This window comes from Salvia hispanica, chromosome 5 (assembly GCF_029641045.1).
Source record: "Salvia hispanica isolate PSC_SH4W2 chromosome 5, Shi_PSC_v1, whole genome shotgun sequence".
Lineage (NCBI taxonomy): Eukaryota > Viridiplantae > Streptophyta > Magnoliopsida > Lamiales > Lamiaceae > Salvia > Salvia hispanica.
The window spans coordinates 44056162-44071558 of NC_142696.1; the positions used below are offsets into that span (position 1 = coordinate 44056162).

Sequence of the window (15397 nt, forward strand, 5' to 3'; positions counted from 1 at the left end):
CATTTGCCGAGACATAACATAACTCAAACCACGTAAATATCATGTACTCCGTATGTGCTTTTATCCTATCCAAATATATTGTAATATTGAGCTGTCATCATCTTCAGCACACTTACACATCATTGCTTTAAAATATTTTCTGTAAGCGTTTACTATTGAAGAATTTAATACTACTGACTAAGCAATAATTCAACTAAGTGCTCAAATTGATTTTTAGTAAGACAATATTTAACATTTCAATAGTCATTTATTACTGAATGAATCCTCTCATTGATAAGTGATAATTTGACCAAGTGTTGAAAATTGAAATTGATTTTTCAGTACTAAATTTTATTACCGATATACTGTCAAATATCCGACTACTATTATAACAGGAAGAGTCAAATCCTTTTCAAAAGGTTTCAAATTGTGTATATTGCACTAACCCTTGCAAGAGACCAACGACCAGTTTATTTTAGGATCCGTTTCAAGGTAGATAATTCATCTATTTTAGAGTTTGTTCTTATCATATTTTGTTTATTTATCTTCTTATTAATGTAAATGTGCCCAAGCAATATATACTTAAAATAAAGTACTAAGTAATTTGTTTATGAAATAATAATAAATAAATACTCCCCTGTTCCAAGCTACTTGCTCCATATTCCATTTCTTATTATCCTAAACTACATGTTCTAGTTTTTTACTCCCTCCGTCCCGGATAATTTGGGTCACTTTGACCGGGCACGAGTTTTAAAAATTATAATGAAAAGTGAGTTGAAAAAGTTAGTGGAATGTGGGTCTTACCTTTATATATTAGTTTTATAATAAAATGTGAGTAGGAATAAGTTAGTGGAATATGGGGTCCACTACCAAAAATGGTAAAAGTGAAGTGGGACAAATTATATGGGACGGACCGAAATGGAAAACTGGGACGAATTATCTGGAACAGAGGGAGTAATTTTTTAGCAAAAACTATATTTATCTCTCTTTCTCTTACTTTATTCTCTCTTATTTAACCTTTAAATATCAATTTTTCAAATCTCGTGCTCAAAAGAAATGCATTTGCTTGCGACATAGAGCACGAAACAAAGCACAAAAACACCAAATACGCTAAACATCCATATGTATATGTATTTCAAAAACTAATTACTCCATTCGTCCCACAATAGGAGTCACATTTTGCCATTTCGGATCGTCCCATAATAAGAAACACATAAATGGTAAGTAGATCTCACATTCCAATAACTCACTTCACTTACTCCCTCCATTCCACAGTAATAGAGACATTTCATTTTGCGCACTCACTTTGGAAAAATAATTATAAATAGTTAAAGTGGAAAAAAAAGTAAAGTAAGAGAGAGAATATTGTAGATAAAACTCTTTTCTACATTATTCCCTCTCTTAGATAAGACTCTTCTCTATATTATTCTCTCTCTTACATTACTCTCTCTCCACTTTAACTATTTAATATTATTTTTTTAAAATAAGTGTAGAAAATGAAATGTCTCTATTACTGTGGATGGAGGGAGTCCATTTTATTGTAAAACCAATATAAAATAGTCGGCTCCATATTCTACTAACTTTTCCAACCTACTATTCTTTACATTACGTAAAACTCGTGTCCACGTCAAAGATGACTTCTATTGTTTGACGGAGAAAGTATCATTTATATTTATTTCAATACTATAATTTAAGTCAGAACATATTTATTATATCAATTACATATGCTAGGGCATATTTACGTTGAGAAAAACATAAAGTACTTGCATTTCAAGATGCATTTTTATCATAAATAAACTACACCGGATTAAATTGAATAAGACTGAGAAAAAAAAGAAAAGAGTAATAAAAAGGGGTAAATAGTAAAACGGTATTTGACTCATTTAACTCCCTCCGCTTCCCACCCTTTTACCACTCCTTCTCTCCTCTGTTCATTTCTCACCCTCAAAACAGAGGAAAAGAGGAAACCCCAAAGCCAAAAACAGAGGCGAAAAAAAATAAAACTCCCAAAAAAATAAAAAAACCGCTACAAAAACGAAACCCCACCTCAGAAAAATGGAAAAATAGAGCACTAGAGATTCTCAACAAGTATCATTTCACTGCTCTATCCTCTCTTTTTTATTCCTCTTTTCCTTCATGAACCCTTCAGATCTCTCTTCTACTCATATGCATATGCAAATGTTGAGCGATTACTTGCTTCTGGGTGAGTTTGTGTGATTGTCGAAGCAACTTCTTCCCTCTTTTGTGCGGGTCGGTTTTACAATGGCTGTGGAGTCGAGTGCTGCTGGTAATATTGAGGTTTCTCCATGGCTGAAATCGATGGCGGTGGCTCCAGAGTACCATCCCTCTCTCGCTGAGTTTCAAGATCCAATCGCCTACATTTTTAAAATTGAGAAGGAGGCCTCCAAGTATGGTATTTGCAAGATAGTTCCCCCTGTCCCTGCTGCTCCGAGGAAAACGGTTGTCTCCAATTTGAACAAATCCCTCCTCGCCCGCTCCGAATCGGGCCCCACTTTCACCACACGGCAGCAGCAAGTCGGATTCTGCCCTAGGAAGCACCGCCCTGCCCAGAAACCCGTGTGGCAGAGTGGGGAAAGGTACACCCTAGCTGAATTCGAAGCCAAGGCGAGAAATTTCGAGAAAAATCATCTGAAAAAGTATGCGAAGAAGGTGTTGAGTGCTCTGGACATTGAGACCCTCTACTGGAACGCAATGGTTGATAAGCCCCTTTCGGTGGAGTACGCTAATGACATGCCCGGGTCGGCTTTTGTGGTGAACAAGGGCGGAGGGAAGAAGAGCGAGGGGGCGATGACGGTTGGGGAGACTGAGTGGAATATGAGGAAATTGCCGAGGGAGAATTTGTCGCTGTTGAGGTTTATGAAGGAGGAGATACCGGGGGTGACTTCGCCTATGGTGTATGTAGCTATGATGTTTAGTTGGTTTGCCTGGCATGTTGAGGATCATGACTTGCATAGCATGAACTATTTGCATCTTGGCTCTGGTAAGACATGGTATGGCGTGCCCAAGGAGGCTGCTGTTGCGTTTGAGGAAGTAATTAGGGAGCATGGATATGGTGGAGAGATCAATCCTCTAGGTAACAACATGGTTTTAACTTTTACCCCTTCATGCAGACTTAAGGCTGCTATAATTTGATATATGCTTTTGGTCGCACAAAATCACCATATTCTGCTCAAATTAGGTAAAGTTCTTGAGATAGTAACTACAAAATAGGTGCATCAGCTGACAACAGTGTCGGCATATAATCTTGTATTCTTGCAGTAAGAACATATGATATGGCATAATAGTTTTCTTGTAGTCAATTTCGAACCTATGCATGTTACATATCTTAGAATGATGTGTCCAGGTGTTTGACAGATAACTTAATATTCATTCAGTTACTACAGGATGTTACATATTAGATGTCAGTCATGTCACTTTCTTAATAATGCTCAATTGGTAGGTTTTGTGTTAAAAAAGTTGATGGTAAGGCACTAAGGCTTAACCAGCTTGGTTTGGTAGAACCTGAATAAATTTATATCTAGTTCCAGTTTCATTTGTCAATTAGTTAATTTTTGTTCCTTAAAAGGTAAATGACAGTTACTGACTAGGCTCCTTCTTTTCATTGTTTTATGTTTAGCCAGGTTAAAACTATTCATTGTATTCTAAATTTAGAATATGTAGTCACACCTCTTTTGGGAAATGTTTTAGGATTTATAAACTTAGATTACTTGCTCTATATACTAAAGTGATAATGAGGCCATTTTAGAGCGATTTTTTCCTTATCTGCAAGTATCTTTAATCTTTATTGATTACTATATGTGAACTATGAATTGTGCCATATGTTCTGAGAAATGATAAATGGATAATCGAGTGGAATGGAAACAAATCACTTCCCAAGTTTCTTAAGCACCACTAACTATGAATTACTATCTATCTCAGCCTCAGTTTCTTAAGCACCATAAACCCCCCCCCCCCCCCTCCAATGGCTTGTAGAATGGAAAGAAGCACTTTTGCATTTGTCCCAAAAAGAACGTTGATCAATGAATGGTCTTTTGCTGGCCACTGTAGTAGCCACCTAATAGTATGGTAGTAGCTGCTTCTTCATTTATAGTTGTTGGTGCTCTACATTACAACATATTGACACCTTTAACTGTTAGGTTTGTCGTCCACTTAAGTGGGCCTGAAGGAAAGTGGTTTAGAAAGATAGTTCTAGCTGTTATGGTTAACGAATGAATGAGAGATGACACTCATGAAGCATATTCATAAATGTTACAAATTTTTAACTGCTATTTTCCCTTTTGATTTTTCTCTGAAGGTCAATTAAATTTTCAACTGACAATATCTTTTCTTAAAAATCAGATTGTTTTGTATTTGGAGCTTGGTTTAACTCTCCATATAAAGTTTACAAGTGCATTTTCTTTCAGTTACTTTTGCTACTCTTGGTGAGAAGACCACAGTCATGTCCCCAGAAGTGCTTCTTAATGCTGGAGTTCCGTGCTGCAGGTAACTGTATTTGCTCTGTATTCCCGTGTATCATTTAATGTTAATAGAAGAATATTCGATATTCCTAGATCTTACAAAGAAAAACAATGACAGTGAATAGGCAATGGCATGTCTAGCCTTCCATGTTTTTATTTCCTTACTGTTTAGGGAGTATGATTTGTGTTCTTATTTGAGGAGAAGGATTTAGTTTGTTAACCCCTGGCGCTTAGGTATGTGTTTTTCTTAAATTAGATTATAGTACTACTATTTTATTTGTAGAATATATTGAACATAGGTGTGTGATAAAAGAATGCAAGTACTCTTGAGGACTTAGCTTACTAACAAGACCTTCAATTTTATTTATATCATGCATAACACCTTGCCAGCAGCTCTGGGGAACCTAAAAACTAAACCAAACAGCCTAGCTAACAGAGCCTTACTGGTAGCCCACTAATTCAACATTGGGCACGAGATTTAAGAAAGTGATGTGAAAGAGTTAAGAAGAGAGAGAATAAAGTAGAGAAGTAAAGAGTGAATAAAGGGGAGAGAGAATAAAGTAAGAGGGAAGGAAGATGTTATTTTTTGCCAAAAAAGGAAATGACTCAGTTTAGATGGGACGTCACAAAAATTAATACTCCTACTACAAATCACTTATGATGGAAAGGAGGGGGAAGTTATATACTGCCTAATACCTCCAGCTGAAGGAATGTTCACTACTTGAATAACACTTCAGTAAATTAATTAGTTTCCCCAAAAGATAAATAATTAAACAGTAATAACTCAATTGTATGGCTGTTTACTACCAATTACTGGTCATGATATCTTTACTCCTCCAGTCAGTGGTTACATTGGAGTCATACTTATGCATGTTTGCTTGTGGATTTAGGCTGGTTCAAAATGCCGGAGAGTTTGTAGTCACTTTCCCAAGGGCTTATCACTCAGGGTTCAGTCACGGTAAGGCACTCATCAGAGTTTGTCCTGTTCCAGTATTAAATCCATCAAGTTTGCTCATTTTGCTGTACATAAATATATTCATGATTATAGAGACATGCTTAACTTGCCTATTTGATATATCAATTCTAGGATTCAATTGTGGAGAAGCTGCTAATATTGCTACTCCAGAATGGTTGAGGGTTGCAAAAGAAGCCGCAATTCGTAGGGCAGCTATAAATTGTCCTCCAATGGTTTCTCATTTTCAGTTACTCTATGACCTAGCACTTTCATTATGCTCAAGGTTTGTTTTCTCCTTGAAATTGAATGCTTTTTTGTTTGAGTTTAGCTATTTTGTCCTGAATGTTTATTACTTACAGGCTTGGTCGTTAATTTCTGTCCTGGAAATTTTAAGTTCATAGTTTTTAGTTTTTGATTAATTGTTTAAAATATTTCTGACTTATTGTACCAATCATGTGTGTGTGTTTGTGCATGTTGAGATTGTAGTGCTTTTGTACTTATAAGTTACAACCTGTTTTCTATGGTCAACTGGGTTTTATTTTCAGCATATTTGTGTCTAGGTCCTTTTAACTCCCCAGCCGGTCCATCATCATCATCATCATCATCATATTTACCTTACAAGCTTATTATTTTCACCTTCACTTCTGTTGTATAAAATGTTCTATCATGAATGTGTCTATAGGCACTTTGGGATCTAGGTATGATACCAACTACAGGGCAGCATTATGTCAGTCATCATTATAGATCACACAACTTTGTCTTGTTTAGTCTTAGATGGTTTTTCAATTTCTGCAGCCACTTTTAAATAGCAAGTTGAATATATTGAGGTAGAGTATGCATTTTCATTACTTGTTTTAAGATCCTTTTGTCTTGGGAAAGATGGTTTATTACTTGTTCTCTTATTACATCATGTAGCAAAGTTCCATTAGTTGTTCAATACGAAGTGTGAATTTAATTCCTTCTTCATTTTGTACATATGTTACGCAGTGTGCCAAAGAGCATTGCAGTGGAACCGAGGAGTTCCCGCCTAAGGGATAGGAAAAGAGGTGAAGGTGAAACATTGATCAAAGAACAATTTTTTCAGGACATGATACAGAACAATGATATGCTCAGATCTCTTGGGCAAGGATCATCCGTTGTGCTTCTTCCCCAAAATGCTCTGAGTTACTCATTTCGTTCCAAGACGATGGTTGGGTTTCAGTCAACAACCAAAACCAAGTTGTTCCCCAGCTTATGCAGTCCCGATCTGGAGTTAAGGAATACAGGCTTCAGTTCTCATGATGAATCTACACTAGAGAGGAATCAGAGCCCAAAACAAGCGAGGAGTTCTGTGGCTAATAAAAGAACATTTTCTTCTTTGTTTGGTATTAACATTCCTTCACCAGCTCCAGATGCAGAGCAACAATACTCTGCATCAAAGAAAGCCTCACAATGTCAGCAAGGACTTTTTTCATGTGTCACTTGTGGGATTTTATGTTTTGCATGTGTGGCCATTGTTCAACCGAAGGAAGTAACTGCGCAGTACCTAATGTCAGCTGATTACAGCATACTTCAGAATTTGGGAGAAAGTGATAACGAGGGTGCTAACACAAATCTTTCTTTAGGTATGTATATGAAAATTTTAGTAGAATGTTCTTTACTTTAATGTTTTATTTCGCTTACAGATATCAGCTGAATTCTTTTTCCTTATCTCATTGTTAGTACAGGAGTGTGGTCAATTTTCTTTACCTGTTTACAGGATTTCTATGATCATATACGTGGAAATATCAGAACATATTTAAAACTTTATTCCATGCATATGTGCTTTGTTACATAACAATGCACTGCCAATTATCTTTCTTTAAATAGATCTGAAGGCTTTGTATGCTTTGTACTGCATTTGATTTGAAAAAATAATATTGAGAAGGAAAGGTAAGAAGACCAAGTAATTTATTAATATGCAGGATTTCTTGTTTTTATTTTGAAATTAATATAGAAGCAACTTATTGTTTCCTGTATATTTTTTATGTTCATTTGCAGGATTGATGCATATGAATAGCCAAAATAATCATTCTGCTTCTGATAGTGACGTTCGTAATGAGCCCTCTTCACTGGGCCTATTAGCTTTGGCGTATGGTGACTCCTTGGACTCTGAGGACGAAGATTGTGAGGTTAAAAATGATCCCATTGAAGGCTGTGGAACTAGTAAATCTGATGACTTTAGATATGGAGATGCCTGTGAGAAAACTGAAGCAAAGATCAACTGCAGGAAAGAAATTTCTTATGAGTTTGATAGAAACAATTCTTCAATGATCGAGTCAAATTCTTTAACCAATAGGTTTAGTAGACATCAGACGGAACCTCAATTTGACATCCCGGATTCTTTAACTTGTAAAGCTGTAGGAACACCTAGAAGTGGTTTAGCACCACGGCAGCCCGCAACTATGCCTTTTGTTCCAAGACTAGATGAAGACTCTTCTCGTTTGCATGTCTTCTGTCTTCAGCATGCTATGCAAGTGTGCAAGCGGCTCAGTCAGCTTGGTGGAGCTGATGTGTTTCTTGTCTGCCATCCAGGTGAGGTTTTGCAGATCACATGTGAAGTGATGCCTAAATATTTTCATATGCTCTGCTTGTACGAATTAAAATAAACGGGTCTGGATATGCTTCTATCACACAAGTGGTCATATATGAATAAGAAATTTTATCCTTTATAATTAGTTCTCGTGATGATTATGGTGGCTAAAAAGGATAATTAGATACAGACTATCATTTAAGATTATTCCCAATTTATTTTGATCAGTCTTTACGAGCATCCCCTGATTTGTTAGTCTTTTCCCAATATACAGACTATCCAAAGTTGGAATCACAGGCCAAGAAAGTTGCAGAAGAACTAAATAGTGATTACATCTGGAATGAAGTTTCGTTTCGGGAGGCAACAGATGAGGATGAAGAAATTGTACGACGAGCTCTAGAAAGTGAGAATGCAATACACGGCAATGGAGACTGGGCTGTGAAGATGGGCCTCAACCTATTCTACAGTGCCAATCTTAGCCGCTCTCCTCTTTACAGCAAGCAAATGCATTACAACTCTATTATATACAATGCCTTTGGGCGCAGTTCGACAACTGATAGATCCACGTCTGAGGATGAGCTGGAAGGAAGGGTTTTGGGCAGGCAAAGGAAGATAATTGTTGCTGGAAAATGGTGTGGAAAAGTCTGGATGTCGAATCAGGCTCATCCACTGCTGGTCAACAAGGATTCACAAGAGCAGGAGCAGGAGCCGGCCATTGCTTCCTGGACCAAACCTGATGTGAAATATGTCAGACGATCAGAAAGTAGCAGCCTAGCTGCTGGAAAATTGTCTGGAGTCCGTAAAACTAGTAGAAAGAAGACGAGTATTGCTGAAAGCTGCTCATTCATGGAAGAAAAATCTACGGAAGCTGAAAAATCGGATAAAACTAGAAGTTTTTATTGCCACAAGAAGGTTAAGAGAAAACATGGATCCAGAATGCCAAAAGAAGATACTCCTGAGGTAGAAAATCAAGATGAATCATCTGAAGAATCTCAACTCCAGCATGGAACCAAGAGATTGAAGCAGGAGAATCTTGAAGATGAATATGACTCTTTAGAAGAAGAGTATCCTCTGAGTAAATCCTGGAAGCAGATTAAGAGCAATCTGAGAGCGAGGCAAAAGGAAAAGGAGACTTCTGATTCCGCAAAAAATCAAAAGAAAGGCAAGACAGAAGAGTCCAACTCACACAACGCAGATGAGATGGAAGGCGGGCCTAGCACACGACTCAGGAAAAGAACCAAAAAACCTTCCAAAGATTCAGGAGCCAGAACGACCAAACCAAAACCAGTGGTGAAGAAGCAGCAAAGAGATACGACAACAAAGAACACTCCAGCAGGAAAAGCACCGACCAGCTCTAACAAAGGCAAAATGAGGGATGAGGAAGCAGAGTACGCATGCGACTTTGAGGGATGCGCAATGAGTTTCTGCTCGAAACAGGAGCTCGTTTTACATAAGAAAAACATCTGCCCTATGAAAGGATGTGGAAAAAAATTCTTCTCTCACAAGTATCTTGTGCAGCACAGGCGCGTTCACATGGAGGATCGCCCTCTGAAATGTCCGTGGAAAGGATGCAAGATGACATTCAAGTGGGCGTGGGCACGTACGGAACACATCCGTGTTCATACAGGGGCTCGTCCGTATGTCTGCACCGAGACTGGGTGTGGTCAGACCTTTCGTTTTGTGTCTGATTTTAGCCGCCACAAGCGTAAGACAGGCCATGCTCCCAAGAAAGCCAGGGGGTAATTCTCATTAACAGATGGTAGGTCTAGACTTTGTAACTCTTATTTCGTTTCTTTTAATTATTGGGGGTTCGGATGATTTTCGGGCCGATTTATCAGCTTACTTAGGCCATTGCTTTGATGTCAAAAAAGTATTTTTATTCTCTGCAAAAGCAGAAATTGTAGCATTGCGTCTGCAGTCGTTCTTGTGCAACTGTTTATTCATCTCCCCAGTGTAGTTTTCACCTTTTAACAGTCCCATAACTTGTTCTTACCTTTAAAATACTTTGCCTGTTTGTTTTTAGTTAGTTTTAGGATTATAAGGGAATCTGTTCCAAATTTTAGTGATTTAGTCAAATTTTATCTAACTACCTCCGTATTTTAAAAATAACAAGTCTTTTCATTTTAGTCCGTCTCTTAAAAATACAGACTTTAGAATCTTTCTATTTTTGGATGTAGACACACAATCCACTAACACATTTTTCTCTCTTACTTTACCAATTGTACATTAAAACCCGTATCATTACAAATGTTTCTATTTTTCAAATACGGAAGTAATAATTTATAAATTTTATTTAAAATCTTAAGTCGAGATTGATGTAGCTGGTTGTGTGAGAAGAATACCACGCATGCAGACTACGATCCACATCGAGCTCTCCAACGACTCTATTCGATTATGCATTTATAGATCAACGATTATGCATTTGATACACTGATAGACTAGATGAAGATATGTGGTTATGTACCTCCTCCATAATAACTTAGTTGAGTTGTATTTATATTCGAGATTTTAAATTAGTTGCGTTATTTTTCTTTATAGCAAACAACAAAACATATTATTATCCCATAAACTCAGATTGAAGGAAATTATGTATGATGTGGCAAATGGAAAAATACTACGTGGACAAAATATGGATTACTTAAACGATAACAATGTCGTTAACATACTTAGTCAGATGTGTGTTTAATTTTTACACATGTACGTAATTAAATTCTGACACATAGCACGCCCGAATTTTTTCACGCGACAAGAAAAAATTCAAGATTACAATAATTGACTATTTCTTATAATTGTAAAATGACCATTAAAAATTTGAACATATTTATGCATCGTTAACCTTATATTAATTTTATTTGTTTCATGTTTATCTTTTTTTCTAAATTGTTCTTTGCCAACCTCCAATAAAATTTGAACATAAATCCTTTTTTCTAAGTTATATTATGCAACAATTCTTTAAGAAATAGAAAAGAAAAAAATTACCCATTCTATTTGTATAAACAAAAAAAATACCCCAAAACAGTGAGACTGATACCCAGCCTGCCTGCCTCGCCGCATACCGCCTTCCAGCGTCGCAAGCCGACCAGTCAGAGCGCCCCTTCTGCTCAATACTCAGCAGGCAAAAACCCTTGTAGTAAGGCTGTAGAAACTTTGATGCTAACCGCACCATCTCCGACATGGCAGCGGCTTCCATCTGTAGGAATCTTCGGCAGCGCGTAATCCCCTCAAAGAGGATCCCGCACTCATCCCTAATCTCCACCTCTGCACCTGCCTTCTCCACCCTCCCTCTAAGAGACCAAGGTTCTACATTTATCTTCTACTTTATTCTTCCAATTATGCTCCCATTTTGCGAAAACCACTTATTCTACGGAGATTTGTTCTTTGATTTATATCTATTTCAGAGGAAATAAGCAGGTCGACATGGTCAAAGCTGTTCCTTTTCATACCGGGAGCCATCACTTTTGGTCTTGGCAGTTGGCAAATCTTCAGAAGACAAGACAAGGTTAATTTCTTTGTTTGAATGTCTCTTTCGACTATTTCTTGTTCAAAATTCTCATAATCGTACTGTATGATGCAATTGTTTGACTGCAATGAAGGCAATGATTTTTGTTGATCATGGTTTTTGAGTTTCCCGGTGTTGCAATTAGCTTCTCTTATGGATCTGCTATAGGTATTCTCTTAGTTATTTTGGTTGCCTTGTACAGATAAAGTTGCTAGATTATAGGCAGAGTAGACTTGCAAATGAACCTCTTAAGGCCAATGAGATCGTGGCTTCTACTCAGAGCACGGATTCACTGGAGTTCAGGAAAGTGCAGTGTAAAGGGGTTTTTGATGAGAAGAAGTCTATCTACGTAGGCCCACGTTCCAGGAGCATTTCTGGTGTGACTGAAAATGGATACTATGTGATAACTCCTCTTATTCCAGTCCCTGGTGATCCTGAAAGGTAGCATTGCCCATGCTTTGTTGATTGTATGGTGATTATCAGTTGTTCTTTGATGGGTTAACTATACATTATGCTCTGCTTCTTTAGCTCTGGTTAAACCTTTTGCAGTATACAATCACCTATACTGGTAAATAGAGGATGGGTTCCGCGGAGTTGGAGGGACAAGGCTTTAAACTCTTTAGAAGATGAACCTCAGAATAGTAGCACACCCACCTCAACTGAAGAGAGTCCTACCACTTCCTGGTGGCGTTTTGGGTCTGTTAAGCGTAAAGATCTTGAGGTTGTAAGTTGTAACTACTAACTACACTTCCCTCACCTTTTACTATCAATGTCATTGGACGATGTCCATGTATCACATCAAAGTATATTTAATCTGATAGGAGCGTGTTCCATCTGTCATCCCTGTTGAAGTCATTGGTGTTATACGTGGCAGTGAGAAGCCGAGCAATTTTGTTCCCTCTAATGATCCTAATGCCGCCCAGTGGTTTTATGTGGATGTTCCAGCGCTTGCTGATGCTTGTGGGCTTCCAGAAAGAACACTCTATATTGAAGAGATCAATGAACATGTTAATCCCCGAAGTCCATATCCCATACAAAAGGATCATAATATGCTAATTCAAACCTCTAGGATGCCGCAAGACCATCTTAATTACGTACTGACATGGTATTTATCATCCCTCCTGTATTTAAAAATATCTGCATGCAGATCACTATCTACTTGCTGCATCATGATGACTGTCTTTTCATTAGTTTTGATCGATTGCCGTTTTAGTATCTTGCTCACTTATTTTAAATAGAGTCAGTCAGCAACTCTTTTAATGTTTGCCAAACCCAGTTCATAGCTTGTTTTCATCATATTTTGTGTCTAATCGCACCTGATTGTAAAAATACGCTTTACCTAGTCTTGGTGGTGTGTATGTAAGCATAAAAATTGAGGGAATGTCCAGCCACTCTTTGGAAAAGTGCTTATTGTAGAAAAAGAGTTGCAAAATTGTGAAGTAGTAGAAGTTAAATAGATGTTTTTTCCAATTGAAGGAGTAAAAGCACTTTCACTGTGTACCGTAAGTCTAGATTATCCTTGGTTTTTAGAATGTTTTTTTATTGAATGAAGTTTAATCATATTAGTCGTGATATATTCAAAAAAAATGTTGTCATATAATGAATTAAATTGCCCCATTACACATTGGTATTTGTTGCATAAAAATGGCCGAATGCTCATATATGCTAAATTATCACCCTTTTTAGAAAATCTATCTTGAACTATCAACTAGGACCAATTAATATCCAAATTGAAACTATGTACAGTCAAATTTTCAATAGTTTGAATGTTGATTATAATCGTTGCGCATTTGGCTTGGATATGGAGTACATGCGCAAAATGAACTTTCTTATCATTAGGTAAGTTTAAATGATGTTGCTTAGAGGCTGTAATGAAAAAGTATGAAAATTTGAGCCCACATAGCCTTTAAATATTATTTTGTACACATGTATTTCCACATTAAATTCACAATGATCCTAGCAAGCCCGAAAAAAATTTCTGGGTATATGTTTACATAGTTTCTTGTACTTTGGGTAATTCATTGGTTAAAGTATAGTTTAGGAGATAATTCAAAAATGTGTGATATTTGGAACTTATTTGAGCATTTGGCCTATAAAAATCATAGAGTGTTACAGATCATGATGTTCATGTGCCTACTAACATCTCATATCTATGTGACTTTGAAGCTTAAAAATGTTTACAATTCTCCATTAGGTACAAATATCTATATAGTGTATCTCTATAGAAATAAACCACATGTAAGCGTATTATAAGAAAATGTTAACATTTATAGTCATATAGTTTATTTAAAAAATAGAAATATTCAGCTCAACAAAAAATAAATGATTATTTATAAACATTTCAATATTTTTATTGATTGAAGTATGTTACAACTGGGAATATGTAATTATACATATTCGTAACTTGTCGTCATTTTTTGTCATTTTGTCATTTTCACCACAGTTTTAGACTTAAGTGCAAAGAGCAGTCCAAAAATAGGGATTGAAGTCACCAGCTAGTTGTTTATTTGGAGATGTCATGATCATTGTAGTGGTATCTCCTATAACTTCAGTTTGATGAAATAGTTCATGACCAATCTTACGTTAGTTTTGTTTGAATTGGATTCGTTGAAGCAATAATTGATCCGTGTATACCTTTTGGGGATGCTCGTGGTGTCCTTTATGCAGCACTCTTCCTTCCATGAATTCCATGACGCACAAGATGTTCTTAGCTACTTATGTTCATAGGATTGCTATAGTTGATTCTGTTAAGCATGTATTTAAGGCATGCAGTGGGCTGATATCTAGCTTTTTCTCTTTAAACAAGTGCATTTGCTATTCATATAGGTGACATGCTAGTTGCTACAAAATTCACTGTTATGACACTCCCTGTTTACTCATGTTGCCTCTTACGAACTTCCTTGTCGCTTCTTTTTCTGGTCATGATTATCATGCATCTTAACAAGGTCAGTGGAAGAATAGGAATAAAAAGGAAGAACGAAATGTCTCTGAAGTTGAAATAGAAATTTACTTGTAGGTGATATTGGTGGATTTATCTTGCTATATGGTATGAAACTGCTATGTATTTGTCATAGTAAAGAGCCCTCGACTTTATGAAATGACTGCCGAACTGCACTATATCTCTATCGCCCTAATACAGATGTGTGTGCAGGTACACTCTTTCAGCTGCAGTAACTATCATGGCTATTCAGAGAGTCAAACCAAGGAGAAGCAGAAGATAGCGCACCATTTTCATTATTATCCGCACCCTCAAACCTCGGCAAATGGTGCTTTGTACTTTGTTGCCCAAGCACAATAGAAACACCAGTATGATATGATATTGCTGCTGCTTGCTGCAGTTGGTGGAATAAATTTGAGAAGCAGCAAATAGGCGATAAAGCTCCTGCAAGATTTAAGTTGCAAATTTTGTTTCCATTGTTAATTGGCTGATAAAAGCTTTGCCATGGATGTTTCCAGTCTTAATACATCACTAACATAATAGTTTTAATCTTTTGGTAAACTGCTATTTTTCGAGATCGAATTGTTGTATTACCACAAATTCTTTATTTTTAAATTTAGAAAAGTCCAGCATGACTAAACAGCGAGTTTGCATTATTTGGTTGATTGCAGTCAAGCCATTTGGTTTGCCTTAGAGCAATATGGACATTTCTAATTGTTTGATATTGCATGTAACCTTAGCTCAAAGCCGACCCTTCTGCTTCAATATTGCAAATTTATAACTTTAATCATTATATAACCCATTAATTTATCAAGTTAAGCAATTGTCACACAACTATATAAATTTAGATAATTTCTTTTCTATCAAATAATATCGAAAAGTTCTTATTTATACGAATTATGCATTTCTTATCTTATTTTAAATATCTTTTATATTCAATCTTTACGACTCTACTTAGGGAATATATATAGCTTAATTAAAGAAATGTTATTAGTTA

At 36.6% G+C, this 15397-nt stretch overlaps 2 protein-coding genes across 3 annotated transcripts; both read left to right on the forward strand.

Moving 5' to 3' along the window:
- The first annotated feature begins 1928 nt into the window (after positions 1-1928).
- On the forward strand, positions 1929-9936 carry REF6 (relative of early flowering 6). The gene is made up of 7 exons (XM_048084684.2): positions 1929-3073; positions 4404-4482; positions 5348-5415; positions 5545-5695; positions 6400-7016; positions 7432-7965; positions 8238-9936. Exons 1-7 carry the CDS (start codon positions 2242-2244, stop codon positions 9704-9706), a joined length of 3750 nt encoding a protein of 1249 aa, XP_047940641.1. The 5' UTR covers positions 1929-2241; the 3' UTR covers positions 9707-9936.
- Positions 9937-10956: 1020 nt separating this feature from the next.
- SURF1 (Surfeit locus 1 cytochrome c oxidase biogenesis protein) lies at positions 10957-15056 on the forward strand. 2 transcript variants are annotated; one of them, XM_048082767.2, is made up of 6 exons: positions 10957-11260; positions 11362-11462; positions 11665-11903; positions 12012-12186; positions 12284-12567; positions 14614-15056. In XM_048082767.2, the coding sequence occupies exons 1-6, from the start codon at positions 11137-11139 to the stop codon at positions 14681-14683; spliced, it is 993 nt and encodes a 330-aa protein (XP_047938724.1). In that variant the 5' UTR covers positions 10957-11136; the 3' UTR covers positions 14684-15056. The 2 variants fall into 2 exon arrangements, with proteins under 2 accessions (XP_047938724.1, XP_047938725.1); XM_048082768.2 differs by having other exon boundaries at positions 10958-11260; positions 12012-12183.
- The last annotated feature ends 341 nt before the right edge of the window (positions 15057-15397 follow it).

Excerpts from the sequence above, each read along its gene's own strand:
- REF6 (XM_048084684.2), top strand. The coding sequence starts at position 2,242 with ATGGCTGTGGAGTCGAGTGCTGCTGGTAATATTGAGGTTTCTCCATGG. Across the intron at positions 5,696-6,399 it reads GCACTTTCATTATGCTCAAG|TGTGCCAAAGAGCATTGCAG; the intron begins GTTTGTTTTCTC and ends TATGTTACGCAG. Across the intron at positions 7,966-8,237 it reads GTTTCTTGTCTGCCATCCAG|ACTATCCAAAGTTGGAATCA; the intron begins GTGAGGTTTTGC and ends CCCAATATACAG.
- SURF1 (XM_048082767.2), top strand. The coding sequence starts at position 11,137 with ATGGCAGCGGCTTCCATCTGTAGGAATCTTCGGCAGCGCGTAATCCCC. Across the intron at positions 12,187-12,283 it reads AGCGTAAAGATCTTGAGGTT|GAGCGTGTTCCATCTGTCAT; the intron begins GTAAGTTGTAAC and ends TTAATCTGATAG. Across the intron at positions 12,568-14,613 it reads CTTAATTACGTACTGACATG|GTACACTCTTTCAGCTGCAG; the intron begins GTATTTATCATC and ends ATGTGTGTGCAG.